The 27,167-nt window shown below is 43.8% G+C and overlaps 1 protein-coding gene across 4 annotated transcripts in view; it reads left to right on the forward strand.

Annotated features, from left to right (window-relative positions):
• The window catches only part of Plekha8 (pleckstrin homology domain containing A8), a 55,939-nt gene extending 37,768 nt beyond the window's left edge, over positions 1-18,171 (forward strand). Inside the window, exons 13-15 of one of the 4 annotated variants that reach the window (XR_006633858.1) lie at positions 1,359-1,473; positions 6,164-6,225; positions 9,645-9,712. Coding sequence is in view for 2 of the 4 variants with exons in the window: in XM_004652766.2 (XP_004652823.1) it covers positions 6,164-6,225; positions 9,645-9,842 (260 nt within the window). In the remaining 2 variants the exon portion in view is untranslated. Of the gene's footprint in view, positions 1-1,358; positions 1,474-2,685; positions 2,777-6,163; positions 6,226-9,644; positions 15,390-17,519 lie in introns of those variants that run through there. The other 3 variants (XM_045136222.1, XM_004652766.2, XR_006633859.1) reach the window with 3 other exon arrangements.
• The last annotated feature ends 8,996 nt before the right edge of the window (positions 18,172-27,167 follow it).

The following is a 27,167-nucleotide window of genomic DNA, read 5'->3' on the forward strand; positions in this document are numbered from 1 at the left end:
TGCTCTCTTCAGAACCACCCACAGCATGCCCTACACTGGCAGGATTGCCTTGCCATGCATGTTTTACTCATGATGGTGCCTGAGCGTAACAAAGGACAAGTTCTGGAAACATGTTTCACACCTGCCCATTGGTTATTAAGTTGATGTTTTTCATACACTTCATTTTTCCTGAAGCTTAGTCACTACAAGGAATTCAGAGGGTACTTAATAGTTTGGATGGTTTTTGTTTTGTTTTGTTTTTAGTTGTAATTATTTCAAGCATTTAACAAGTATCTTACCATTTTTCCTAGTGTACCGAACAGTTAAATGCAGTGGAGGGCTCATGTGCCATCCCGCTGCTCCCCAGTTCCAGAGTTCAACCTGCGCTTGCAACTGACATTGTGCAGTGCATGTTCTGAAGAACTCTCGCTCTGTGTCTGTCTGTCTCTCTCTCTCTCTCTCTCTCTCTCTCCCTCTCTCTCTCTCTGTGTGTGTGTGTCCATCCGTCCGTCCTCCATAAACCCTAGCTACTAATCACTGCATGCTTTAAGCTTGTACACATGGTGCCATATATTTTTTTACTTCTTTTTTTTTTTCAGATTCATTCATGCATCATGCTCCTAGTTCTGACTCATTTTTTTCCTGCCATCCAGCCCTCCACTGTATATACAGAACAGTTTATAAAACGACTTTATTACTGATGGACACAGGTTGCACCAGGCTTTGCTGGCTGAGGAAACGCTACCAGAGTGGTCGTGCACAGACTCTAGCTTATATTCTTTATATACAGTTCGTTCTGTAGAGCTGCGCTCGGCTCTGATACAGCTTTTCTAACAGGTTCTTGGGGTGCTGAGAGCTGCTGCTCTGGGATGGCTAGACCACGGTACTAGATGTTGCTGAATTGCTCTCTGAAGTCTGTACTCATCAGCAGTGGTGTGACACTTTAACTTGTGCTTGGAGGCTGTAAAATGGGAGAGTTTGTGTTCATAGATTCCTAACATTTGGCATCTTTCCTTTCTTCCTTAGCAGCATGATTTCCTCCTCAGTGACTTGCTGTTCATATACTTTGTTCATTGTTTCTTGAGTTTTCTTTCCCTTCTTGTTTGGTAAAGTTGATATATTTTCTGGATATTAGTCTTTTTCAGTTAGGGACTGCAAATAACTTCTGTCAGTCTGACACATTGCCTCTTTATTTATGGCATATTTTGGTACACAGAGATATTCTCTGATACTTCATTCTCAAAGTTTTATAATTTTTGCTTTTCATAATTATGTCTTCACTCTTTCTTTCTATACAACTCTTGCTGTAATTTGTTTTGTTACTATAAAATGGGGATTTAATTTTTTTTATTCCATCAGAAGTTCTGTTTTCTTGGCAGCATGTATTGGTCACTGTTCCTGTCCCACATGCATAGAATACGGCTATGCCACACCTGTGGACGTGTTCTAGAACCCATACCCTGACCACTGCTGTCTGCCCATCTTTGGAAAAGGGTGAGCATTCTCACAGTGAAGGTTCACACTGTTCTCTGTGAGCTCTAGAAGTCACTGGACCTTGGGACAGGCTCACCTCCTCGTGAGCCTCCTGCCACATTTGACAGCCAGCTCTCTGACCTCTTCTAGTTACTGATTCTTGCAGATTTTTGTTATTTCCTGAGCCCAAAATGATTTAATCTTTCCTAGCTTTGACCATCTACTTCCCAGGTTCTCTCTTAAGTCATAGATTTTTTTTTTCAATATTTTATTTATTTGAGAGAGAGGGAATGGGTGTACCAGAGCCTGTAGCCACTGCAAACAAACTCCAGACACATGCATCACCTTGTGCATTCTGCATTTTGTGGGTACTGGGGAATTGAACCCGTGTTCTCTAGCAGGCTAAGCCATCTCTCCAGCCCCCACCCCAAGTCTTAGATTTCTATTTCTTGCCTGTATTCTCTATAGTCCTGCAGGTTACAGTAGAAAAGTATGCTCCATACATAGTTTGTGGACAGAGTAGTTGTTTGTCAAGGCCAGTAAAAGGTTGATCTTGCCACAATGCTATGAAACATTTAGTCATAGTGTCTCATACCCCCTAGGCAGTGTATGCAGTACTAGTTAAAAATCAGGTCTGCACATTTTCCATAACCAGAAGTACTAGCTCTTTCAGAAATATCCGGGAAAGACATGTCTTTCATTTTCATTATTTTCTTTCACAAAGAATAAACATTTTTAGCACAATGATTTGATACGACACAGATGCCCCAAGTTCTCATTGCTTTTAGTTTTGTGTTCTTGGGCATATTTACTCTCTGGGTCTTCCATTTCTTCCTTTGTAAAAGAATAGTTGGGGAAGGTGATTGTTGGGGCTTAGAAACTTAGATGGGAACTAACACATGTCAAAGAATTGGGAGTAAAGTATCACTTATGTATCTCAGAGACCAGAAATCTACTCAGATTATAGAACATGTGTTATGAAAATGAATGGGCATTACAGTGAATATGAATGCATTTTGTTATTTATTTAATCTTCTCTGACAAAAATAGACCAGGCTTAGACCTCATCATCTTTAAGGCAGCCCAGATCTCTGCAGTGCTGCCAGCCAGCTGAGGATTTGGCATTGTTTTTAATACATATCAGGTTGTTTGTTGATTTTAAATTTCATCAGTGGTCTTCCTGGACTGAAGTCAGGATCCAGGCCAAATTCTGTCTTCTCTCTTCTCCATTAGTCCACCTAGCCCACATCTTGCAGGTGGGACTCTGCTGACAAGGTGCAGGCACAAGGAACTTCCTGTGCTCAGGCCACGGGGGAGGACACAGGTATGTGTGGCACCCATGCTCCAGGTCCTTGGGCCAGCTTGCCCACCCTGTGCCTGTGTCTTCCCTGCTTCCTGTCCTTGAGAAGGAGGGCTTGGAGAAGGTCTTCCAGGCTGCTTTGAAGACTCAGCTGAGGGACACAATACACAGAAGTGTAGAGAGGCACCGAGTGGAGACCCCTTTATCCAGCCAGGTGGCTTTGCAGTGAAGTCCTGGGACCAGGAAACTTCATGTGCTATGAACTGTAAGGAAGCGAGTCTTGTCCTGTTACTTCCTGACAGAATGCCAAGTCAGATGAGGATGACTTTGTTAATAGAAAAAGAATATCCTCTCCATATAGGAGATTTTGTTCTGTGAAAAACAGAATATTTCCCTAGATTAGTTATTTCTGAGAGAAATAACTGCTGTTTTGTTTTTTTTTTTTTTAGTTCCTCCTCCCTGCCCCCTTTTGAAATTTCTCGTTTCTACAAAAGGCATTGCATTACTTGTAAAATCAGGAGAAAAAGGTGTTTCAGTTTCAAAACTGGCCCTTATGCCTCAGAACCCTTGGCCTGGTAGGCAAAGGTCCTTGCAGTTTAGCCCCTGTACTTTCCCAACCCCAGTGAACTGCTTACTGTTGCCCAGTTTGGCCTGTGCCAACTCCATGATGCTTCCTCTGTCAGCACCATCCCCTGCCCTCTGTCCCGTCCACCCCATCCTGCCTTCAAGACTCCTGAGATTTTTCTGTCCTCTGGCCTCCAGGCTAGATTAGTCTCTGTTCCTTTGTCACGATGTACAAATATCTCCTCGAGCAGTTAGCAATTTATATGATAATGATGTGCTGAGTAGGCAGCTCCCCTCCATGTCCAGAAAGCTCACTAAATTTTAGTCAACTCGCCATCTATTACCTTTGTACCAGATTCTCGCTGATGGGAGTGACTGCTCCCTAAGCAGGTCCGCAGCAGATCTGCGCGTGCTCATAATGGCACTGCCAGAGCAGTGTCCTGAGAAAGCAGAGTCCCCTGTGTCACTGAGGAACTCCCCTAGAATGTTTCCTAGGACTTGTCTGCTCTCTTGCCAGTTCAGGTGGCTCCTTAGTGGTGACATGGCTGGAAATGTGTCTGTCTTGCTAGCTTTCCCAGGGGCTGTGTCTGGAGTCACCTTTTGTAGAACAGCAGTGCTTCTTTCAAGACACCATCATGGTTGCCATCTGCAATTTCCCACCGCCACTGTCCTCTTCCATTGGTGGCTTACATTGAAGATGAGTGTCTCTGACCAGGCTGTTTGCCTGAGGAAAAAACGAAATAAAATAATTCAAAGCTAGAATAATAAACTATAAGCTGTATGTGTGTGTGATCTGCAGCTTTTGCCAGCAAACAGTGTCCTGTATTCTACATTACTTTCGCTGCGTAGAACTTTTACTGTGGGGCGGGTGTCTTGTTGCATCTGATCTTGTCATAACTGAAAATGTTGAACAGGGGCTGGAGAGATGGCTTAGTGGTTAAGCACTTGCCTGTGAAGCCTAAGGACCCTGGTTCGAGGCTCAATTCCCCAAGACCCACATTAGCCAGATGCACAAGGGGTCATACACATCTGGAGTTTATTTGCAGTGGCTGGAAGCCCTGGTGTGCCCCATTCTCTCTCCCTCTTTCTCTCTCTCTCTCTCTCTCTCTCTCTCTCTCTGCCTCTTTCTCTCTCTGTCACTTTCAAATAAATAAATAAAAATAAACAACAACAAAAAAAGAAAATGTTGAACAGCCTACTATGTGGTCCCCTGTGTGTGGTGTGAATGGTGGTAGTGCTTGTGTTAGTACCACACTTAGCCCAGGGCAGTGAAGATACCTAGAGCAGAAGAGTCAGATGTGACCACAGAAAACACAAAAATGATGGTCAAAATAGCCCGTGACATTGCCAATGGCAATGTCAAACACTCCATTACTCACTGCAGGCACTAGATAGAAATAAGATAGCGCATTGAAAAGAATGGCTGATGGAGCCATTGTTTCCTGAGAACTCATTCATTCTGTGGGAATGAATGGGAGAATCAGCTTTTAATTTTGCATATATTGAATTATTCACAATGTCATTAATGCATCCCTTGCATTAAATGTAGCTATCTTCTTCTTGGGATTTTTTTTAAATTAATTTTTTATATACCAGCTTTAAAATCCCACTTTAAAACATATTGGGACAAAAATAATAGATTGTTGTCTTCCAGGCATAATATATGAATGACTGTTATTAATACACTCACAGGTCAGTCTATACCTATATAACTTCAAGCCATTCATTCCACAAAGTTTGTTTGTTTGTTTATTTATTTTTAAGTATATATATATATATATATATATATATATATATATATATATAGAGAGAGAGAGAGAGAGAGAGAGAGAGAGAGAGAAAGAGAGAGAGAGAGAGGGAGGGAGGGAGAAAAGAGAGTATGGGTGCAGCAGGGCCTCTAGAAATGAATTCCAAATGTATGCACCAGTTTCTTTGTTTGGCTTTATGTGAGTACTCGGGAATTGAACCCAAGTCATTAGGCTTGGCAGGCAAGCACCTTAAATGCTAGACCATCTCTCCAGCCCTCTTTCCACACATTTTGTTTGCTTTGGCAGTGCTTTGTTTTGTTATATTGGCGACAGTTTCTGTGCATTGCCTAGACTGGCCTGATGCTTCCCTGCTCAAGTGACTGCCACACATGACTTTTGCATACTGTATTGAAAGAGTTCTAGCTTTAACACTGTGCATGTCCAGGGCCATAGGGGCATTTGGGACAAATGCTTCACATCTCAGAGTAGAATGTTAGAACTGGAAAGAACCTTAGAAATCATTTAACGAAGGAAAAACTGATGGTTAAAAAGGACAACTAAGCCCTGGTTCAGGGTTATGCTACATTTCAGAGAACTATATTTTAACTTTCAATAGTATACTTACAATTGTATCTAGTCAAAATTCTTCACTATCCTTTTCTCCTTATATCTTTATATATATGAACTTTTCCCACTTTGATAGTAGGCTGAAGTTCAGATATGAAGTCAATGAAGAAAGGAAATAATCTGTTTTTCTTTTTAAAAACAAAAATCCATATGGGTTTCTTTGTCACATAAGACCTTGGGATTACAAAATCTTATAATCATTTCTCTCTTTTATTTTTTTTCAAGGTAGGGTCTCACTCTAGCTCAGGCTGATGTGGAATTCACTATGTAGTCTTAGGTTGGCCTCAGACTCACAGCAATCCTGCCATCTCTGCCTCCTGAGTGCTGGGATTAAAGGCATGTGCCACCACACCCAGCCTTTGTAATCAATTCTTAATACCAGTAGTATCATATGGCATACACTAACAAGTACATTATACAAATCACACCAACTTCAGAGCATTCATTCTTCATGGAATCTCTTTCTTTCTAGATAATGCGTATGGTAAGACATTACGGCAACACCATGGCTGGGTAGTTCGAGGGGTTTTTGCGGTAAGTCACCCCTCTGTTCCTTAAAGTCTGGGTGATAAGCCAGGTGGGGTGTATGTGTGTGTGTGTGGGAGTCCTGTTTGCTTTATTAAAGTTTGAGGACCAGAAGAAAATGTCACTATTTCTAGGTTTGGGGAATACGACAATGTCAGCAATAGAAAATGCCCGGACTATTATATAAAGATATGAATGGGTGCTCTCACCTATCCGGCACTAGCGGCCATGGAGCTTTGTCTCTGATGCGGTAGCCTTTCTGATGAGGGAACAAACAGGACAGGTAGGCAAGCAGCAGTGATCCTGAATACCCTTGAGAGGTGATGTGACATTTGAGTGATAAATTCCAGCCAAGAGCTCCCTCCACTGCCCATTGTTCTGTTAATTCTAAATTGCAGCTCTTAGTTAACCGCTCTGTCTATTTTCAGGTTAGTTTGTCTTCAAATATTGACTGTATTAGGTCTCTCTGCAGGTAGGGTTAGGAAGCTCTTCTTGAACAGTTGTCATCATGGTGCAAATATTTATATTCATGTGTTTTGACTCCTGTTACCTACTACTTATTCCTTCCTAGCATTTTTGTTTAACTTTGTTAGCTGTTTAAAAACAGCTATCAGCTATTTATTATTTTAAATATTAATTTAAAGCTGGAGAAATGGCTCTGTGGCTAAAGACACTTATTTGCAAAGCCTTATGACCTGGGTTTGATTTCCTAGTACCCACAGAAAGCCAGATGCACAAAGTGGCTCATGTGTCTGGAGTTTGTTTGCAGTCACAGGAGGCCCTGTCATATCCATTCTCTCTTTCTATCTGCTTCTTTCTCTCTGAAAATAAATAAATAAATAAAATATTAATTTAATTTACATATTATATATAAATATATATCTACTTATATATGTTTGTATGCTTCTCTACATATAGTTTATAGTATGTGGGTATAATTCTCTTTGTATACCTAACTTTATATATTTATATGAATATTTTTCTACATTTAGCTGTTGTATAATTTGTATTTTTCGCCCTAATTGCTTATATCATGACATTTGTAGTGTTTTGTTTGTGGTGTTGAGGATGGAACCCAGATTCGTGTGTGTGAAGGCAAGCACTATTCCCCAGCCTCTGTTGTGCCCATTATTGATGCTATAAGAGTGAGGGAGAAAAAAGTACCATTTTTAGTGACTACAAAACACTTCCCTAGTATGAAAGTATCATAATGTATTTACATAATGCACTGTGTCAGAAATGTAAAGCTGCTGTAAGTTTTCTCTTGGAAATAACACAGCATCTATTCACATGCATTTTTTTCACAACATTTTTTACAGTGGTCCTTTTTTTACTTTTTGGTTTTTTGAGGTAGGGTCTCACCCTACCCCAGGCTAACCTGAAGTTCACTATGTAATCTCAGAGTAGCCATGAATTCACAGTGATCCTCCTACATCTGCATCCCGAGTGCTGGGATTAAATGCCTGTGCCACCACACCTGGCTTTTTTTTTTAACTTTTTATTTTATTTGTTTGCAAGGAAAGAGAGAGAAAAAATATAAAAATGGTTGCACCAGGGCCTCTAGTTACTCAGAACTTTAGATGCACACGCCACTTCATGCATTGGCTTTGCGTGGTTACTGGGGAATCAAACCCAGGTCATTAGGTTTTGCAGGCACATACCTTAACCACTTAGTAATCAATCTCTCCAGCCCTCACTAGCTTATTTATTTATTTATTTATTTATTTATTTATTTATTTTGGTTTTTCGAGGTAGGATCTCGCTGTAGCCCAGGCTGACCTGGAATTCACTATGTAGTCTCAGGGTGGCCTTGAACTCATGGTGATCCTCCTACCTCTGCCTCCTGAGTGCTGGGATTAAAGGCATGCGCCACCACGTCCTGCTCTCACTAACATTTTTGTTCCTCAAAACAGGTTTCTGAAAGAATTCGTATATCAAATACCAAGAGCCGCAACTACAATTTATAGTTTGGAGTATTTATGACACACACTAGACATTGTCTTAAGTGTTGTGAAACTAAACATTATTAATGTCATACACTGAGATAACTATTTGTTTTTCCTGCTTGTAACAAAGAACCCTGAGGCACTAGTGATATGGACAGTGTATCTCCAGCTGTGGAGTAAGAACATTTTGAAAGCTTTGTATATTCCCAGATGAAGCTTTGTATATTGCCAAGTTTTGTTTTCTTTAATTTTCTTTTTATTTTTTTTTGAGAGAGTGAGAGAGAAAGAAGCAGAGAGACAGAGGAAGAGAATGGATGCACCAGGGCCTCCAGATACTGCAAAGGAACTCCAGATACATGCGCCACCTTGTGCATCTGGCTTACATGGGTCCTGGGGAATTGAACCAAGGTCCTTTGGCTTTATAGGCAAGCGCCTTAACTGCTAAGCCATCTCTCCAGCCCTATATTGCCAAGTTTTGAAGTTGCTAGTTTTTAAGAACATGGTTTATTTTGAGCGTTTGGCCACAGTTGTATGTATAGAGCAGCAGCTTCACTGGCCTCAGCCTCACCACTAGGATTCCCCAAGCCATGCCCACTTCAGAAGGTATTGAGTTCTGTAACATTCCAGTTAGCATAGCCAGATTCCTTCTAACTGAACTCAGTTGCTCAAAGAAACTCATCCACCAGCCAAATAGAAAGCCTTTATCTTCAAATATTTAAAGCCCCTTGCAGAAAATATGATTGGGTGGGATAAAATGTGGTAAACGTCAATATGTAATCAGGCAGCACAGATTAGCTGCCTTCTTTTTTAGAAAATAGTCAAGGGACCTTAGGAAGTGATCCATGTTGAGAAGACATAGAAGATCCTCAAACAAATGAAGTGTAGGTGGAAATGAGATACATGTAGAGTGAGGTGTCCTGGCAGGCTGGACATGTGGCAGCAGATGGCTCTGTGCATCCAGGTTGGTGACGCTAAGGATTTGAGGGATGAGTCTGGGTGATTGGATAAGAAGGGATCTTCTGGGCTGGAGAGATGGCTGAGTGGTTAAGCGCTTGCCTGTGAAGCCTAAAGACCCCGGTTCGAGGCTCGATTCCCCAGGATCCACGTTAGCCAGATGCACAAGGGAGCACACGCGTCTGGAGTTAGTTTGCAGTAGATGGAGGCGCTGGCATGTCCATTCTCTGTCTCTCTCTCTCTACCTCCTTCTTTCTGTCTGTCACTCTCAAATAAATAAATAAAAATAAACAAACAAAAAATGTTTTAAAAAAAGAAGGGATCGTCTGCACATCTTCTTTCTGAGCATTCTCTGACTTGATGACCTCTGCTAGCCATGAGTTACTTAATGTGATGCTTTAGAATATAATTTTAGGTAGTCCATGCATTGCTTTCCATTTTATGTATGGGAGTGTGTGCATGTATGTGCAGAAGAGTAAGTGTGCAAAGAGCAGTTGTGACTCAGTCTCACAGGCAATTCTTCCGCAGCTTGCCCTGAGGGCAGCTCCGTCATACGAAGATTTTGTGGCTGCACTCACTGTAAAGGAAGGCGACCACCATAAAGCAGCTTTCAGTGCTGGGCTGCAGAGAGACCTCAGCCTTTACCTTCCTGCCATGGAAAAGCAGCTGGCCGTACTGGACACCTTATATGAGGCCCACGGGCTGGAATCTGATGAGGTGGTGTGACAGCCACAGGACAGCACCTTCAAACTTCAGGGAATAAAGTTTGCTCAAGTGTTGTGTTGCCCTAGTTAATTTCTAGTAACAGCTTTACTCCCCTCAAGCTCCTTTGCTTGAGGAGATGTAGAGGAGGAAGAAAAACCTTAGTGCTTTTATATATAAAATTTTTAAGTGCATATGTGATTTGTGTGTTTAAAAATCAAGGTGCTATATATTTTAGTTCAACAGGTCTACTGGAAACCAAATCATAGCTGTCACAAACTTGAACAGCAAGTAATAAGAGCAAATTGGACAACTTTGTGGGTTTCTGTTTCAATTTTTGGTTTTTATGAGCACCCAAACCTAAGCTATATCGAAGACCATGATTCATAGTCAGCATTTAAGACACATCAGAATTTAACTGAATACTTGGAGGGAATGTAAAGCCCTTGGTTGAAACAATCGCAGCGCACGATTCACTGTTCCTAGACTGTGTTCAGCGGGTCTCTGTGTCTGTTGGTGAGAAGAGCTGTGTAGTGAAGAGGTTTGGCATTGGTATCACTGTGCGATTTGTGACATGGGCAAGGATTGCCATTCCTGTTGATAGGTGGGACACTGTGGCTCAAGAAGATTAGGGTGTGACCTTACCCCATACTGGAGGACAGGATGAAAAGGTGAGTCAAGTCATTTAAGGTGACACAGTGCCACCCTTTGCCATTATGTTTCTTGTGCATTATTTGACTTGGACATCACAGCAAAACTATTACACTCAAGGGGGATTTTAACCCACTTCAGAAGTGATGTCTAGCAATATAAGGATCTGCTCACACTCACGGTGTTTCTCTCAATTTTTGAGACAGTGTCTCACTATGTGTCCCGGTTGGTCTCAAACTTGTAAGCCTCGGCCTCCTGAGTGCTGGTATTAGAGGGGTGCAGCCCTGCGCTTGGCTTCACGTAGTCTCCTGGGTGGAGGAGCCAGCTGGTCTCCCAGCGTGATCTAGACCACCTCTGTGTCATTGAAAGAGCAGACTCCCAGGACTTCCTAAGAACCCAAACTGGAGGTGGGACCTAGGGATTGTCTCAAGATAAAAACTTCCCAAGTGATTCTTAAACACAACATTGCGGAGGCACTCTATTAAATTATACTTTTCAGAATTACCAGCGTTCGTGGCACTTAACTGCTATGCTCTTCATTTTGAAGGAGAAGAGGCCAGCATTTTAGTACAGTAAACTACATGGAGAGTGAAAAGTTGAGCTGAACAACTTGGGTGGGCATTCTTCTACAAAGGGTGGTGTCCAGACTGTGGCTCACACCTCCCAGAAAGGGACCAGGCTGCCAAGAGTGTCCACAGGAGAGAAGCCATGAGTGCCTTCCCCAGTGGAGTCTACTTCCGGAAATAGGAAGAGCAGTTCCAGCGTAAGTAGCTCCCATGCTACAAAGTGATTCCTTGCACGAGCCAGCTCTGATCCTGCAGCAAAGGTCTCTGCTTGTCAGAGCACTTCAGGTAGGGAGAAGTATTGATACTGTCTTTTGTCTTAAATAAGTGGACATTTATTTAGTTTGAATAAATGACACAGATAGGCATGCCTACAGTCCCAGTTCCTCAGAAGTCTGGACAGAAGTATCACTTAAGGCCAGGATTTAGAGGCCAATCTGAATAGCATAGCAACACCCTGCCTCTTGAAAAAATAAAATAGAAATAAGAGATGGGCATGGTAGCACGCTACTTTAATCCTAACACTCAGAAGGCAGAGGTAAAAGGACCACTGTGAGTTCAAGCCCAGCCTGTAACTACAGAGTGAGTTCCTGGTCAGCTTGGGCTAGAGTAAGACCCTGCCTCAGAAAAATAAAAACATAATTTTAAAAATAGAGAAATTTTTCCTACATAAGAATTTTTGGAAAATATTTAGAAACATAAAATTACATGTTTTAAGGGCAGGGAAGAAAGGGGCGCTAAAATGATGTGACATTGTATTTTAGCATTTGCTGTTGGCAGCTACTAAGGTGTGTGTTATTTTCCTCCACTCCCACCAGAACTTGATGCAGATCTCTTCTGGCTAGAAAGAATAAGAGGGTAGGGATAAAGAATTATTCATACTTCCTGCCTCTGGTATAGCCTCTGAAGAGGAAAAGCAAACAGCAGCTGACAGGTGCTTACACCAGTGAGAATGCTTTAAGTAAGTTCTCTTCCATTAGTAGGGGATGCTGCCAGGAAATTGTTAATGTGGAGTATTGTCATTCTAAGCAGCTGCTGGTACTTGCCACCTTAAGTGAACCTCCTGGTGTCTTGGAGAGGAGGTGGGCACTCTGGAAATACCCCAGGATTGGTGCCAAGGCTCTCATTGTATACCAAGGGAAAGCTGTTTGGCATGGCCATGTCACATCTTCAGGTTCTGAGTAGGTATTCACCATTTGGTTTTGGAGGAAGATTTTTAATATCTAGAGATCAGACCAAATAGCATAAATAACTTAAAAGCTCCAATTTTCCATTCCTGTATTAGGAAGGGGTGGTTTTTAAATAGGTTTTCTCTCACTGGAGCTTATCTAGTATGCCTAAGATCTGTGAAATGACGGTTCTGTAAATAACTAGAAATTGAACCTAAAACTAAACAGTAAATTCTACTTGACCTAACCTTGGTATAGTGAGATCTTCCACCTGGATGTTAGTATGTGATTTTATTTTAGTTAAAGTCATAATATTTACTGATTTGCAGTTACTTTCTAAGAAAAAGGACAATAGGAAAATATCTGTAAAGTATCCTCCAGAGCTGTACAAGAGTTCTGGGATGCCTACGCCATTTATTTTCACTCCAACCAAGAAAGAACTCTAACATTCTTGTTGCAGAGTAGTCCCCTTGCTCTCGTTGCTCCCATCCTTCCTGCCTTCCTCTCTCCCTCCCCTCCTTTTCCTTCCTTCCCTCCTTCCTTCTTTCTTTCTTTTTTTGTATTATTTTCTAGCATGATCTTTAGGGAGAGCCTAAAGAGATTGTCTCTCTAGGTACCTGCACAGTGAGGCAGTAGCATGGCCTCCAGAGCCCTTCCCCGAACGTGAGTGCATCAGGAGCGCACCGGGAAGCCCCGCCCACCTCTGCGCTAGCTGGGCCGGGGGTTCAACTGAACAAACACCTCGCAGTCATGGCAGGTCTCTGGTCCTTTGAAAGCACGTCTGATTGGTGTGAAAAATGATAGACTAGAACGATAGCTTTCAGAGTAGAAGCCAGTTGGTAACTGACTGGGGAGGACATGATTACCTCAGCAGCTCTTGATACAGCTCTGCCTGAAGTGCAGATGGGCTCTGGGGTGATGGACCCCAGGGAACTAACTTTGTAGGGTAGCATCCGTGAGGGTGTCTGAATAGTGGCTTGATACACCTCATTATTATGTCTGAGCATAAAAGCATGCACCAGTGTCATGTTGAGTGGTAGAACAGGGACAGCGGAGCTCCTTATTTCAGCTTTCAAATTTACTTTGCAGTGCCCCCAGCAGCATGCCGCCGCTATCTCCAGTCGAGTTCTTAGGCCTCCTTCCGTAGCAACAGCTTCTAGCCTAGGTACATCCAGCATCCGTCATAACCAAGCCAGGCTGCCAGACCTTTGGGCAGAACCTGTGTTCCGATTTGGAGCTGTAAGGCAGGTGAATGTCACAATGTGTGGCACCTGGGAGGAATGGCCAGGATTAAGTGAGTGTCATTGTGAATGTTTGTTGTACCCATATGCATATTCAATTAATGCTTTTAACTTCACATCTTCAAAACCTTGTTTTAAAGTAAGAAAAATAATATATGGCAGAGATCAACAGAGTGTTAAATTTGAAGTAAGGAAAAGAGCAAAAGTAAGTTTTTATAAAAGAAACATTCTTACTATGAGAGTCCTATATGTGAAGAAATTTCAGGTAAAGCAATAGGGAAGTCAGGGTGTCTTGAGAAGTAGAAATTAAATGAGGCATTTTAGAAACGTTCTGAAGGAATATTACTTTTAGGAATTTCCTACTAAGCCACCATAACCTTCAGGCACTTGGTTACATAATGGTGTATTTCTGAGTCATTGATGAAAGCCAGTTTCTTCTGAGCTTAGTCATGGGTTTTACAACAGTCAGGCTTCCCCACCATCATGTTTCTGTTTCTTTTTTAAGATTAACTACAAATATTTTTAAAATTGAAAGTTTTAGATGTAGAGTTTCAAAGTGAAATCCCTGTTAAGCCATTGTTGCTAGGTGATCTAATGTGTTGACCATGCACATGCCCAGTACGTGCACAGACCTCCGTTCCTGTGAAGTGTGTATAGCGTCCTTTATTTAGAAATGTGTTCTACTTCCTATGACCCTTTGTCACCTGAAGTTGCTTACTCAGGGGTTTCATAATAATGACAGAAAAATATTCACTAGATGTCTAATGGTATTTTAAGACTGTTTATAACAAGGTCTTCAAGGTTCCTTTCAGCAACTCCATAAGCATATTTATTGTTCACTGGGCCCAGATCCCCTCCTGTCTGGACAGTCAGTTGTGCTGTGGACAGGGCCATTTGCATGGTTTCTTACTGCACTCAGGCACTCCAGGGCATGATTCAACGACCACTGATGGTGCCTCTTTGGTACAGATGACGCATGCATTGATCTCCTCCACTGTTTTTATATAGCCTTTTTTCAAAAGGAGAAAAATACCACTGCTCTGCAATGCAAAAGTTTTCAGAATTCTTATGAATTGTGAATCTTTGTGAGTCATTTCTTTCAGAGTGGGAAATGTTTCCAGCTAAACTGTGAGAACATCATGATATCCTGCCTGTGTTAAGTGTCTTGTGTATTTTAAAATTGGTTGTATCTCTCTCCTGTACCTTACCCACAATCCACCTGTGACATAAGGTCCCCTGGCACAGCTGATGTCCTTCACACAGACTCCTTTCACAGGTGCAAATTGAGTGGGTGATAAGGATGATGAGCCAGCCTCATGGCATGCTTATGTGTGATTCCCCACATGTCCCGAGACTGTCACTAGAATGTCATTAAACAGCCCAACTACCTCATGTGAAATTGGCTGTGGACAATCTATGTTAGATGAAAAATGTGTTCAGATAAATTTATTCTGGTTAATAGATGGAACAAAAGGATGTCTCTAAAAATAACATGCTATACCAGATGCCAAAGGCTAAACTATACATAGATTTTCTTGGATTAGTTTTAGGGCAATATTTAATTCCACACCTAGTGTTTTTGTGAGTGTTTGTAGATCCATGCACTTTGCATATTTGTCACATAAAGAGAGTCATGTCACCTGATCTTATCCCTCAGCATTTTGAATGAATACTTATGCTAATAGGAAGCAAGTTAAACTACAGAAGTGTCAATGATGTGTTGGCTTTTAATTTAATGAACCTTTGCTTAGAATACAATGTATTAGGGCCTTTTACGACCAACTGATGAATGAAAATTTTCATGTGGGTGTTTGCTCCTCTGTCCAAGTTACTTACTATCTCATGGGAAATTGGGACAGGGTGGGTTTACCCTTTTTTGAAAAATGTTTAAACTCATCTGTCAGATTTTATATTCATTAGTTACACAATAAACATATTTTCAAAGTATTTCATTAAGAACTTCTCAAAAATATTTTTATGAATTTCTGCCAAATAAAAATGCCAATAAGTGTCATTTGTAGAACACATATACCTTGCTGGTCATCATTTTAAGTCCTTGAAAAATGTCAAACTTGGCTGGGCGTGGTGGTGCGTGCCTTTAATCCCAGCACTCGGGAGGCAGAGGTAGGAGGATCGCCATGAGTTCAAGGCCACCCTGAGACTCCATAGTGAATTCCAGGTCAGCCTGGGCTAGAGTGAGACCCTACCTTGAAAAACCAAAAAAAAAAAAGTCACACTTCGTCCTCTTATAACTATAAAGCAAGTAGTATTGTTACCCTAAAGTTACAAGTGGGAAACAGATTGGGATGCCCTTTGTCCAGTAGCCACAACTAATGAGGAATCAGATGGGATTGCAAACCTAAGAAGCCCAGCTCCAAAGTCTTCATTAGACTTTAAACCTCCACATAATTTCAGAGCATCACCCAGTGTAGTAATCCATCAGTGTTCTGAGCCTTCTAGATAGATCAGCCCTTTTCAGAATTTTTCCATCTGTTTTCAGAAATGTCAGCAGGACACAGCCAAAAGAGTCCTCCCTTTAAAGACTCCTCAGGTAAAGGCAGAAAAGAATTTCAGCTCAGTCAGAGAAGCAAAATTATTAGCAAGTTTATTAGGCAGAGATAAGAGATAATACTTCAAATGTAAGTGAGGTCCTTTAAAGAGACAGAGGTCCTTAAGTATCTTCACATTAGACAGTTGATAGATCATTGTTCTAAGGATATAGTTTACAACAAGGTCTAAAAATTAAAGAGTATATATGTGCATACATATATACACACATGCTAGTTTACTTGTTTCTTTTAAGGAATTACCTTTTGTAAATAGCATGGTTATTGTAAGAGACAGATTGTTTAGGTTTAGGGATGAGAAAACACTGCTTATATGGTTAAACTCAAGGTCACAAATATTCTGGCTCTAAAGAAGCATAGTTGGTATTTTCTACCTCCTTTTATGTGCTATCTTTAGGGAAGCAGTCAGTCTCTGCAGTTTTGATCAGTTAAGTTTTTGATTCTCAGAAACTTCAGAGTGAAGGGCTAATTCCCTTTCCTATGTCCCTTTTATTGTCCATCTTTCTGTCCTGCCTCAAAACCGCACAGGTCAGTCAGAGGGAACCTGAAGCCCAACCAGCACATGCTTAGCTTACATTCAGTCGAAACACTTCTCCACAGCCTCACTGCTACCACAGTGCTCGCATTCTCCAAGAATCTTCCCAGGTTGCCCACTTTCAGATCACCTGTGAAACTGGGCCAGTGATGATTGGAGGTGGGACGAATTGATGGAGAAACTGAAGTGCCAAGCTAGAGTCATGCATGGGGAGTTAGGTTCTTGAGAAGCCACGTTGGGCCTCGGGCACGAGATGGAAGTAGAGGAATGGTGGTGTGCACGTGCTGAGAGGCAACGAGGAGACGTCAGTGTGTTGCTAGAAACACCAACAAAAGTCCCGGGACACTGGCTTCCCTGTCCTAATTGCTGCTCCTGAATTCCTCTCAAGAAGCTTGTACCTTGACTGTACACCGCCTGTCCTTCCAGCTGGCACTAATCTAACAGTCTTCTATTCCGTGAAGCCATGACTATGACAATTTCCCACAACACTGTTTCACATGAAGTATGGACAGATCTTAAAAGCAAAGTTAAGGTACACTGAGGAATTCCCAGCAGTATATCGCCTACTGTATACACTGGAAGTGCTACACCAGAGTTCCCTTTGGGCTTTTCTAAGTTATGGGTTGCCTCCTTGCCTCCACTCAAAACCCAAGATCTGGGCTGGAGAGATGGCTTGTGGTTAAGGTGCTTGCCTGCAAAGCCTAAGGATACAGGTTTGATTCCCCAGAACCCATGTAAGCCAGATGCATAAGGTGGCGCATGAATCTGTAGTTAGTTTGCAGTGGCTAGAAGCCCTGGTGTGCCTGTCCTCTGACTCTATCTCAAATAAATGAATAAATAATATTTTTAAAACTTAAAACTAGAACCTTTTCTTGTAAATATTGCCAAAGCAGGCTGTGTAATAACCAGCCAACTATTTTTCCGTGCCTTGGTACAGTAAAGTATTGACATGAGTGTCTTATTTCTGTCCCTCAGCACCACCTGGGGCCCTTGGGAACTCCACGAAGAGACTTTCAGAGGATGGACAGCTGGTTTTAGGAAGAAATGTTTGGATTTATGTTCTGACTTGCAGTGGGTTGGAGAGGAGAGCTACCTTACAGTAATGAGGGAGGAGGGTATGACCGCACTGACTACTTGATATTCCAGATTTCACAGATACTGGTGCATTTTCGGTCGTCATTCTGTGATAGCTTGGACACACCTGGAAGATTGTGCTCAGTGGCAATAACAGTGAAACCAGCAGAGCAGTAAGGAGCAGAACCACCCCACAGCTGACACTGAACTGTTCCCACAGTCCCGTGAACCGAGTCCACCCGTTTAGAGGTCATATGTGCTCCTGTGCATAGATACAGTATCCAGCATCTTCACCATTCACCCTAGAGGCACAAAGATAGAAGTCTGGGGGCCATGTGATCCGAGTTGCTCTCCAGCCCTGAGGATGCAGGTCACATTCCAGGTGGGTATGTAGACACATCTTCCTTAGAGAACACCGTTGCCACATCTTTGCTGACACTTGAGTGTGGCCAGTGTGTTAAGAGTCCAACTCATTGAAATCATTGTAGATGTCTTACGTTTCATAGTCTTTCACAGAACAACCGTAGATTGTGAGCCTTCAACCTTCTCCTTCCCTTAATAGTTGTATTTCCTCAATCTCTGGAGAAGCTGGGATGATTCTCCACCTGGTTTCAAACTTAGGCCTGCTCTCTGCTCTCCTTGCAAATGCGGGGCCCTAGAGACAGTCCAGGCCCACTTGGCTCCTGATGATCTTTTATCCTTCCATCATTTGAGATCCCAGAATAAACATGGTTGTCCCTTGAACTTTTCCATTCAAATCAGGGGTATCCCCATTACTTGTTTCTCTCAGGCAAGAAGTTCAGACCCCCTCAACTCCTCCCTCACACAGTCTGTATATTTACTTGATAGTCAAGGCCTGCCATAACGTCCACACTTCCAGAACTTAGGCTTGATCTCATTTCTCTACCCTTTTGACATATCATGGCAGGACTCCATGACATGTTCCAAGCTGCTTCATGAGCTTGGAATGCCCCAACCCCTTTCCCACTAGTGAAAGATGTTCCCAAATTTCCTAGGCAAATCTAGCCATCAGTTTCACCTCTCAATGACCCCTGCATTTCTAAATGACACCATATAGACTAGAATTTAGGGAAGGAGGCACCACTCCAAGGTGACTGAGATAATTCTTCAGTGTTATTTTCTAGCTGCCTCATAAAACAACTTCACCCTGAGGTCAGTATATCCAGCACCTGATAGCGCCTTCAATATCCTAGAGGATCCCAAAACTGCTTTGCAGGCTAGGTGTTTTTTTCAAATGGTGTCTCTTATTTCTTTCAGATTTGTTCTGTTATCCAGCTAGATAGAAATACACATAAGGGACTGGGGATACAGCTCAGTAATTAAGAGCACTTGCCACAAGCATGAGAGACTAAGAGAGCCTGAGAGACCGCCAAGTTATATTCCCAGCACCTGGGTAAACAGTTGGGTGTGGCTATACCACAGTAACTTCTGTCCTATGGGGAGCAGACCAGAGACTTGATGGAGCTCACAAAAACTGTAGCTCCAGGTTGAGAGAGACTCATTTCAAAGAAATATGTGGCTGGCTGATAGAGGAAGACACCTGGAGTTTTCTCTGGTTGGAAGGAAAGTGAGAAACAAAAACACAAGAGAAACCCCAGACTTGAGCTCAAGCAGACGAAGACTATTAAAGCATAGTGAGGAGCTGCAACCTTCTCACGAGATGAAGGCTGAAGCACTGAGCTAGGCTACTGTTCAAGCTTATATAAGGAGGACCCCGAGAAAACAGAAAGGACCAGGTGTAGGTCTAACAGAAGCTGATAAACAGGGCTCTGATCAAGATGTAAGGAAAGTACAAAGAAAAACACAACAACGTCCTGCTAGGGTTCAACCTTACAAGGAGGACCCTGAGAAAAACAGACAGGACCAGGTGTAGGTCTAAGGGAAGTTGATAAAGAACTGTAGTTATTTGTGGCCTTGCCCTGAATAAAATAAAATAAGTTGTTCCAGTGAGATTGTCTATGACAATGCCCCCAGCGGTTTCTGTTCCCTCAAGGCCTTCTGAGTTAAGACAAGATTATCAATCAGGAGAGTTACCAAGCTTGTCTGGAACTAAATGTCTCAGATGTTCCCAAGACCTGCTAGTTTCAATGATAGTCATTAACCCTTCAGTTCTCTCTAGTTTCAAAGAGGGTCATTAACCCTTCTCTGGCTTCTGCACACACACACACATATACATGGGGAACATATGCATACTCCACACATGCAAAATAAGCAAATAAATACAGTACACATGTAGCAAAACCATATGTATGTCTTCACTTCCCCTCTGCTTTGGCTACTTGAGAAACATTTAGACTGTGTGCTAATACTCTTATAAAACATTAGTATCAAGAAAGCTTAAATTAATCAAATTATGAACATAGGATGCAAAACTCAGTTCATGGTTCTCAGCTCTGTTTGTCTCAGTCGTTAAACTCATAGCTCAGGCCAGCCTTCATCAGACCTCTCAGGCCACCTCCATCAGTCTCAGGAATGTGGCCTGCCCGATATTATTTATTATATCCATTTACATATTAATAATTAATATTATTTAAATATCACCAATGAAGAATCATTGCAAAGTACAATCCAGAATGAAACCCTCAGAGCTTCTGGTTTAGTTCTTTAAAATTGTGCCGTGGTCTTTTAGGATAAGTTTAAGTCCTGACTATAGAATCTCCTTCCCCTAGAGGGTCTAACAAAATGGTAATCAAAATAAAAATTTTAATGTAACAACGGAAAACCAAGCAGTGGAAAGAGTGCAACCTTGTCCTTCTGCCCTAAACTTCAAGAGAAATAGCCAAATAAAAAGACCAGATTTGGGCTGGAGAGATGGCTTAGCAGTTAAGATGCTTGCCTGCAAAGCCTAAGGACCCAGATTTGATTCCCCAGTACCCATGTCAGCCAAATGCACAAGGTAGCACATGCATCTGGAGTTCATTTAAAGTGGCTAGAGGCCCTGGCATGCCCATTCTCCCCCCTTTCTCTCTCAAATAAATAAAATATTTTTTTAATTTTTTATTTTATTTTTATTTGAGAGCGACAGACACAGAGAGAAAGACAGACAGAGGAAGAGAGAGAGAATGGGCACGCCAGGGCTTCCAGCCTCTGCAAACGAACTCCAGACACGTGCACCTCCTTGTGCATCTGGCTAACGTGGGACCTGGGGAACCGAGCCTCGAACCGGGGTCCTTAGGCTTCACAGGCAAGTGCTTAACTGCTAAGCCATCTCTCCAGCCCAATAAAATATTTTTTAAAAAGACTAAATTTGCTGGCTGAAAAAGAACTCCTAGTCCCATGAACCAGTAGGGGAAAGTCCAGAGTCTCCATTTATATTTAATCAGGCTCAGAAAGGAGTTGATTGGTGGCGAATGCTGGAGTTTCCTGAAAAGGTCATGCCTGTAATGAAGATTCTTCAGACCTGGCACTTCTGTGATCATTAGATAGGTGGAAGGGTGAAGAAAAGTCAAAATTATCTTGGGCTGTCTTTAGTCCCTCACTACCCATTTATCACCCACTTCTGCATTTGACCTAACATCACTGACTGCCAGGTAAAACCTTCGTAATGTATTATTAGCAGAACACTACCTTCCTCCAACCCCAAAGAATCTAAGAATGTTATCAGATACTATCTGGAACCTGGAACCTCGATTACCCCACTTTGTTATAAACTGCCCACCTGATGTTCCCACCAATGTATTTTGTAAATGCCCTGATTTATGACGCTCTTATATTCTATGACTATAAGAAATTCTTATAATTGCTTCTGTGGTGGAACACGTCCCTTTAGGCAACTTGAATGCATGGTGCCGAGACGTGGTCCCTCATATTTAGCTGATAATAAACCTTCTTATTCTCCTGTGTTTTGATTTTTTGAGGTAGGGTCTTGCTCTGGCCCAGATGACCTAGAACTCACTATGTACTTTTAGGGTGGCCTTGAACTCACAGTGATCCTTCCACCTTGGCCTCCCAAGTGCTGGGATTAAAGGCATGTGCCACCTCGCCCTGCAGGACCTGTGTTTTGTGTCCACAGTTTGGGGGCAGGAGTGAAGCACTTGTGGAGCAGTGAGGGCTGAGGTTGGAGTGAGGAGGTGAAAACAGGTGGAAGAGTTGACTGAAGAGAGGTGAGACAAGGACAGGAACTAGGTCATCCCTGAATTGAGGAGAAGCCATACTCTGCCATATGCAGTAGATATCTCTTTGTGTTCAGTTATTTTTCCTGGGAGATGTGGACACATGTCTGTTCATCTGTATATTAGGTATATCAACCAATTATGAACCAGCCCTGGCAGAGCCTTCTGTCTGTACAGGGGAAGAGGAACATGTGAGTATGTACACATGTTTGTTTCCTGTCACTATGACTATATACGTCACTATCAACATACCAAAAAAGATCCCATCCAAGTCCAGTTTGATGAACCAGCGAGTTGATTGGGCTTAGTTACAGAAACGTGAATGGATCAAAACAGCTGCGTCACTGCCAAGTCCCGCCCAGTATCGGTGTTAACCTCCAAGCTGCATCCCGGAATCCTCCCCTCAGTTCACCTTCCATCACCTACATGGCCCAGCCCTCTACCCCAAGACCACGTGCAGCTGGGTGCAGGAGCAGTAACAAGTGGATGGCTGGAATCCCAGGTGTGTTTGCTTTCTGCATTGTCACGAATATGGGGTAAATGTAGGTAAATCTCTGCTCTGATGGCAATGGTCATGTGAAGCCCAGAGGAAATAGTTATTCCCCAACACCTCATCAGTCAGAATTCACCCAGATGCAGGAAGTAGTGCAAGTGTCAGGAGACAGAACAGTGTCCAGGCCCTATAGCTGAAGCATATTGCTATAGCTTGGGTCCAGGATGTCCCCTAAAGGCCCACGTGTTCAATGCTTGGTGTCCTGGATGATGCTATTTGGGGGTGATGGAACTTTGAAGAGGTAGGGCCAGGTACAAGGTTCTTCGGTCACTGAGGATGCTCTCCCAAGGCATTGTGGGACCCATTTCTATTCCTTTCTCCTTACCCTTGTAATACTCTGCCCTACATTCTCACTATGATGAACTGCCTCTCCACAGGCTTACATCAATGGGGCCATTTGATCATGGATCCCAACACTCTGAAGTCAAACTGAGCATTTCTCTTTAAGTTGATTATATTGGGAATTGTCATAGTGGCAGGAAACACCTGTGTACATGCTCACATGTTCCTCTTCCCTCACACACACGACTCTGCCAGAGCTGGCTCATTTTTGGTTGATATACCTAATATATAGTGCATGCATGTGCTGCCCACTAAAGTTCCAAATACTTTAATATCAGTAGGTAAATAAGCTATCAGGGTGTCTCATGCTACCCTGACCATCCAGTCCAGCCCCTTTCACAAGAAGCTCATTACCTCAGGCCACACAGATCAGCCCCTTGTGACGCTATGCAGGAGAAGCATCAGACCTGGGAGGAAACCCCAGGCCCTGCCCCAGAGATATGGGCAGCCTTTGATATATTTCAACTAGCTGGTTTGTAAAGATGGTTATGTCACTTATGCAAGAAAAGCTTGTGGACCATGAGCTCACAAGGAGACAGAATCGACTACCAAACAAGATGGGAAACACAAGGCAAGTGCGCTAACAACTATGAAAACTCACCAAGGTTTGAACAGAGCTGCACACCATGGATGTGATCACATTTCAATAAAATGACCTGTCAACTAGAAGTGTGCAATCAGAAAATGGGATGGTGTTGGGACAAATTGAAGAAAAGTTCATGTAAGAGATGGAGGTCTTCCAGGTGTGCCCTGCACTCAAGAAACTGCAAAGGAACATGAATGAATGAGGCAGACATTCAAAGATGAGATAAATGTGCAGACAGCAGACAAAGATGAGAACAGTGCAGCCACAGAGTATCAGAGAAGAAATGAATGAGCTAGAGGCAGTGAGATCCAGGCAGAGACATGCACAGCTCTGACTCCAGGACGTGGGAGGTGAGGCAGAGGCAGTGAGATCCAGGCACAGAGATGCACAGCTCTAACCCAGCATGTGGGAGGTGAGGCAGACGCGGTGAGATCCAGGCAGAGACATGCACAGCTCTGACTCCAGGACGTGGGAGGTGAGGCAGAGGTGGTGAGATCCAGGCACAGTGGTGCACAGCTCTGACCCCAGCACGTGGGAGGTGAGGCAGAGGTGGTGAGATCCAGGCACAGTGATGCACAGCTCTGACTCCAGCACGTGGGAGGTGAGGCAGAACCGTGAGATCCAGGGACAGTGATGCACAGCTCTAACCCAGCACGTGGGAGATGAGGCAGAGGTGGTGAGATCCAGGCACAGTGATGCACAGCTCTAACCCAGCACGTGGGAGGTGAGGCAGAGGCGGTGAGATCCAGGCACAGTGATGCACAGCTCTAACCCAGCACGTGGGAGGTGAGGCAGAGGCGGTGAGATCCAGGCACAGTGATGCACAGCTCTGACTCCAGCACGTGGGAGGTGAGGCAGAGGTGGTGAGATCCAGGCACAGAGATGCACAGCTCTAACCCAGCACGTGGGAGGTGAGGCAGAGGCGGTGAGATCCAGGCACAGTGATGCGCAGCTCTGACTCCAGCATGTGGGAGAGGAGGCAAAGGCATGAGATCCAGGCACAGAGATGTGCAGCTCTGACTCCAGCACGTGGGAGGTGAGGCAGAGGCGGTGAGATCCAGGCACAGTGATGCACAGCTCTGACTCCAGCACGTGGGAGGTGAGGCAGAGGCGGTGAGATCCAGGCACAGAGATGCACAGCTCTAACCCAGCACGTGGGAGGTGAGGCAGAGGCGGTGAGATCCAGGCTCAGTGATGTGCAGCTCTAACCCAGCACATGGGAGGTGAGGCAGAGGCGGTGAGATCCAGGCACAGAGATGCACAGCTCTAACCCAGCACGTGGGAGGTGAGGCAGAGGCGGTGAGATCCAGGCACAGTGATGCGCAGCTCTGACTCCAGCACGTGGGAGGTGAGGCAGAGGCGGTGAGATCCAGGCACAGTGATGCACAGCTCTAACCCAGCACGTGGGAGGTGAGGCAGAGGCGGTGAGATCCAGGCACAGAGATGCACAGCTCTAACCCAGCACGTGGGAGGTGAGGCAGAGGCGGTGAGATCCAGGCTCAGTGATGTGCAGCTCTAACCCAGCACGTGGGAGGTGAGGCAGAGGCGGTGAGATCCAGGCACAGAGATGCACAGCTCTAACCCAACACGTGGGAGGTGAGGCAGAGGCGGTGAGATCCAGGCACAGTGATGCGCAGCTCTGACTCCAGCACGTGGGAGGTGAGGCAGAGGCGGTGAGATCCAGGCACAGTGATGCACAGCTCTAACCCAGCACGTGGGAGGTGAGGCAGAGGCGGTGAGATCCAGGCACAGAGATGCACAGCTCTAACCCAGCACGTGGGAGGTGAGGCAGAGGCGGTGAGATCCAGGCTCAGTGATGTGCAGCTCTAACCCAGCACGTGGGAGGTGAGGCAGAGGCGGTGAGATCCAGGCACAGAGATGCACAGCTCTAACCCAGCACGTGGGAGGTGAGGCAGAGGCGGTGAGATCCAGGCACAGTGATGCGCAGCTCTGACTCCAGCATGTGGGAGGTGAGGCAGAGGCGGTGAGATCCAGGCTCAGTGATGCACAGCTCTGACTCCAGCACGTGGGAGGTGAGGCAGAGGCGGTGAGATCCAGGCACAGAGATGCACAGCTCTAACCCAGCACGTGGGAGGTGAGGCAGAGGCGGTGAGATCCAGGCTCAGTGATGTGCAGCTCTAACCCAGCACGTGGGAGGTGAGGCAGAGGCGGTGAGATCCAGGCACAGAGATGCACAGCTCTAACCCAGCACGTGGGAGGTGAGGCAGAGGCGGTGAGATCCAGGCACAGTGATGCACAGCTCTAACCCAGCACGTGGGAGGTGAGGCAGAGGCGGTGAGATCCAGGCACAGTGATGCACAGCTCTGACTCCAGCACGTGGGAGGTGAGGCAGAGGCGTGAGATCCAGGGACAGTGATGCACAGCTCTAACCCAGCACATGGGAGGTGAGGCAGAGGCAGTGAGATCAGGCTCAGTGATGAACAGCTGTAACTCCAGCATGTGGGAGGTGGCAGAGGTTTCTGAGTTTGAGGCTACTCTTGGTTACATACACAATGTTGCAAGAAAACTGTTAGCATGTTTGAAAACTAGATTGATGACAGATGGAAAAGCCATGGGTAGCAAGTGAATAGAGGATTAAGAAAGGAAAAAAAAAAACACAGATTTGATGGGGAGTTGGCTCAGTAGTTTAAGGTGCTTGCTGCATTTGGATCCCCAGGACTCAGGTAAGGCAAGATATAATAGCAATTGTATATAATCCCCATTCCAACATCCAGATGGGAGATTTCCGAATATCACAGACCAGCTTGCCTGATGTACGCAACACTGATCAACTAAGATACTTTGTCTCAAACAAGGAGAAATTTGAGGAATGACGCTTGAACTTGCCCTCTGATCTCCAGCCATGGCTCTGCATGCCCACATTCACTCAATGAACACATCCACACACAGCATGCATCATTCTCACATACACACAGAAAGATTTTAAAAATTCAACTAATTCTTGAGAAAATAGTTAAGAAGAACAAAGCTAGGGCTGGAGAGATGGCTTAGCGGTTAAGCACTTGCCTATGAAGCCTAAGGACCCCGGCTTGAGGCTCGATTCCCCAGGACCCACGTTAGCCAGATGCACAAGGGGGCGCACGCATCTGGAGTTGGTCTGCAGTGGCTGGAAGGCCTGGCGTGCCCATTCTCTCTCTCTCTCTTTCTCTCTCTCTCTCTCTCTGCCTCTTTCTCTCTATCACTCTCAAATAAATAAATAAAAATGAACAAAAAGTTGTTTAAAAATTAAAAAAAGAAGAACAAAGCTACAATGACATAAAAGCACAAGTGGTGGCAAAGAAGTCACACAGACCAGAGGAACAGAATGGAAAGGTAAGGTCACACTGCTTTGACCATCTAATCTTTGACACATGAGCTAAAAGTATTCAGTGGAGAAATGACAACTTGTTCAACAAATCATGTTGGCAAAACTGGACATCCACCTGCAGAAGAATGACATTCAATATATATCCCTCTTCTTGTACAAATATCAATTCAAAGTAGGTCCAAGACCCCAATTTAAAACCAGAAACACAACAAGTACTAGAGAAAACAATCAGGGAACATTCTTGTTCAAGATACTGACATAGACAAGAGTTTCTGCACAGGACTCTCAGCCCCAAGAATCAACAAATGGGACTACACGAAATTAAGTTTCTGCCTAGCAAAAGAAACCATTAACAAAGCAAAGAGATAGTCAAAAGAATGGAAGAAAATCTTTACCAGCCATAATTCAGAGAGGGGGCTAATAACCAGAGTTTGCAAAAAAAAAATTAAACACCAGAAACTGAAATCTAACAATCATGAAATGGCTTAATGAAATGAACAGACAGTTCACAAGAAACCCAAATGGCCAATAAGTAGTTTTAAAAATGTTCAAATTCCATAGTCATTAGGGAAATGCAAATTCAAACAACTTAGAAATACCATCTAAC

This window comes from Jaculus jaculus, chromosome 16, assembly GCF_020740685.1.
Source record: "Jaculus jaculus isolate mJacJac1 chromosome 16, mJacJac1.mat.Y.cur, whole genome shotgun sequence".
NCBI lineage: Eukaryota > Metazoa > Chordata > Mammalia > Rodentia > Dipodidae > Jaculus > Jaculus jaculus.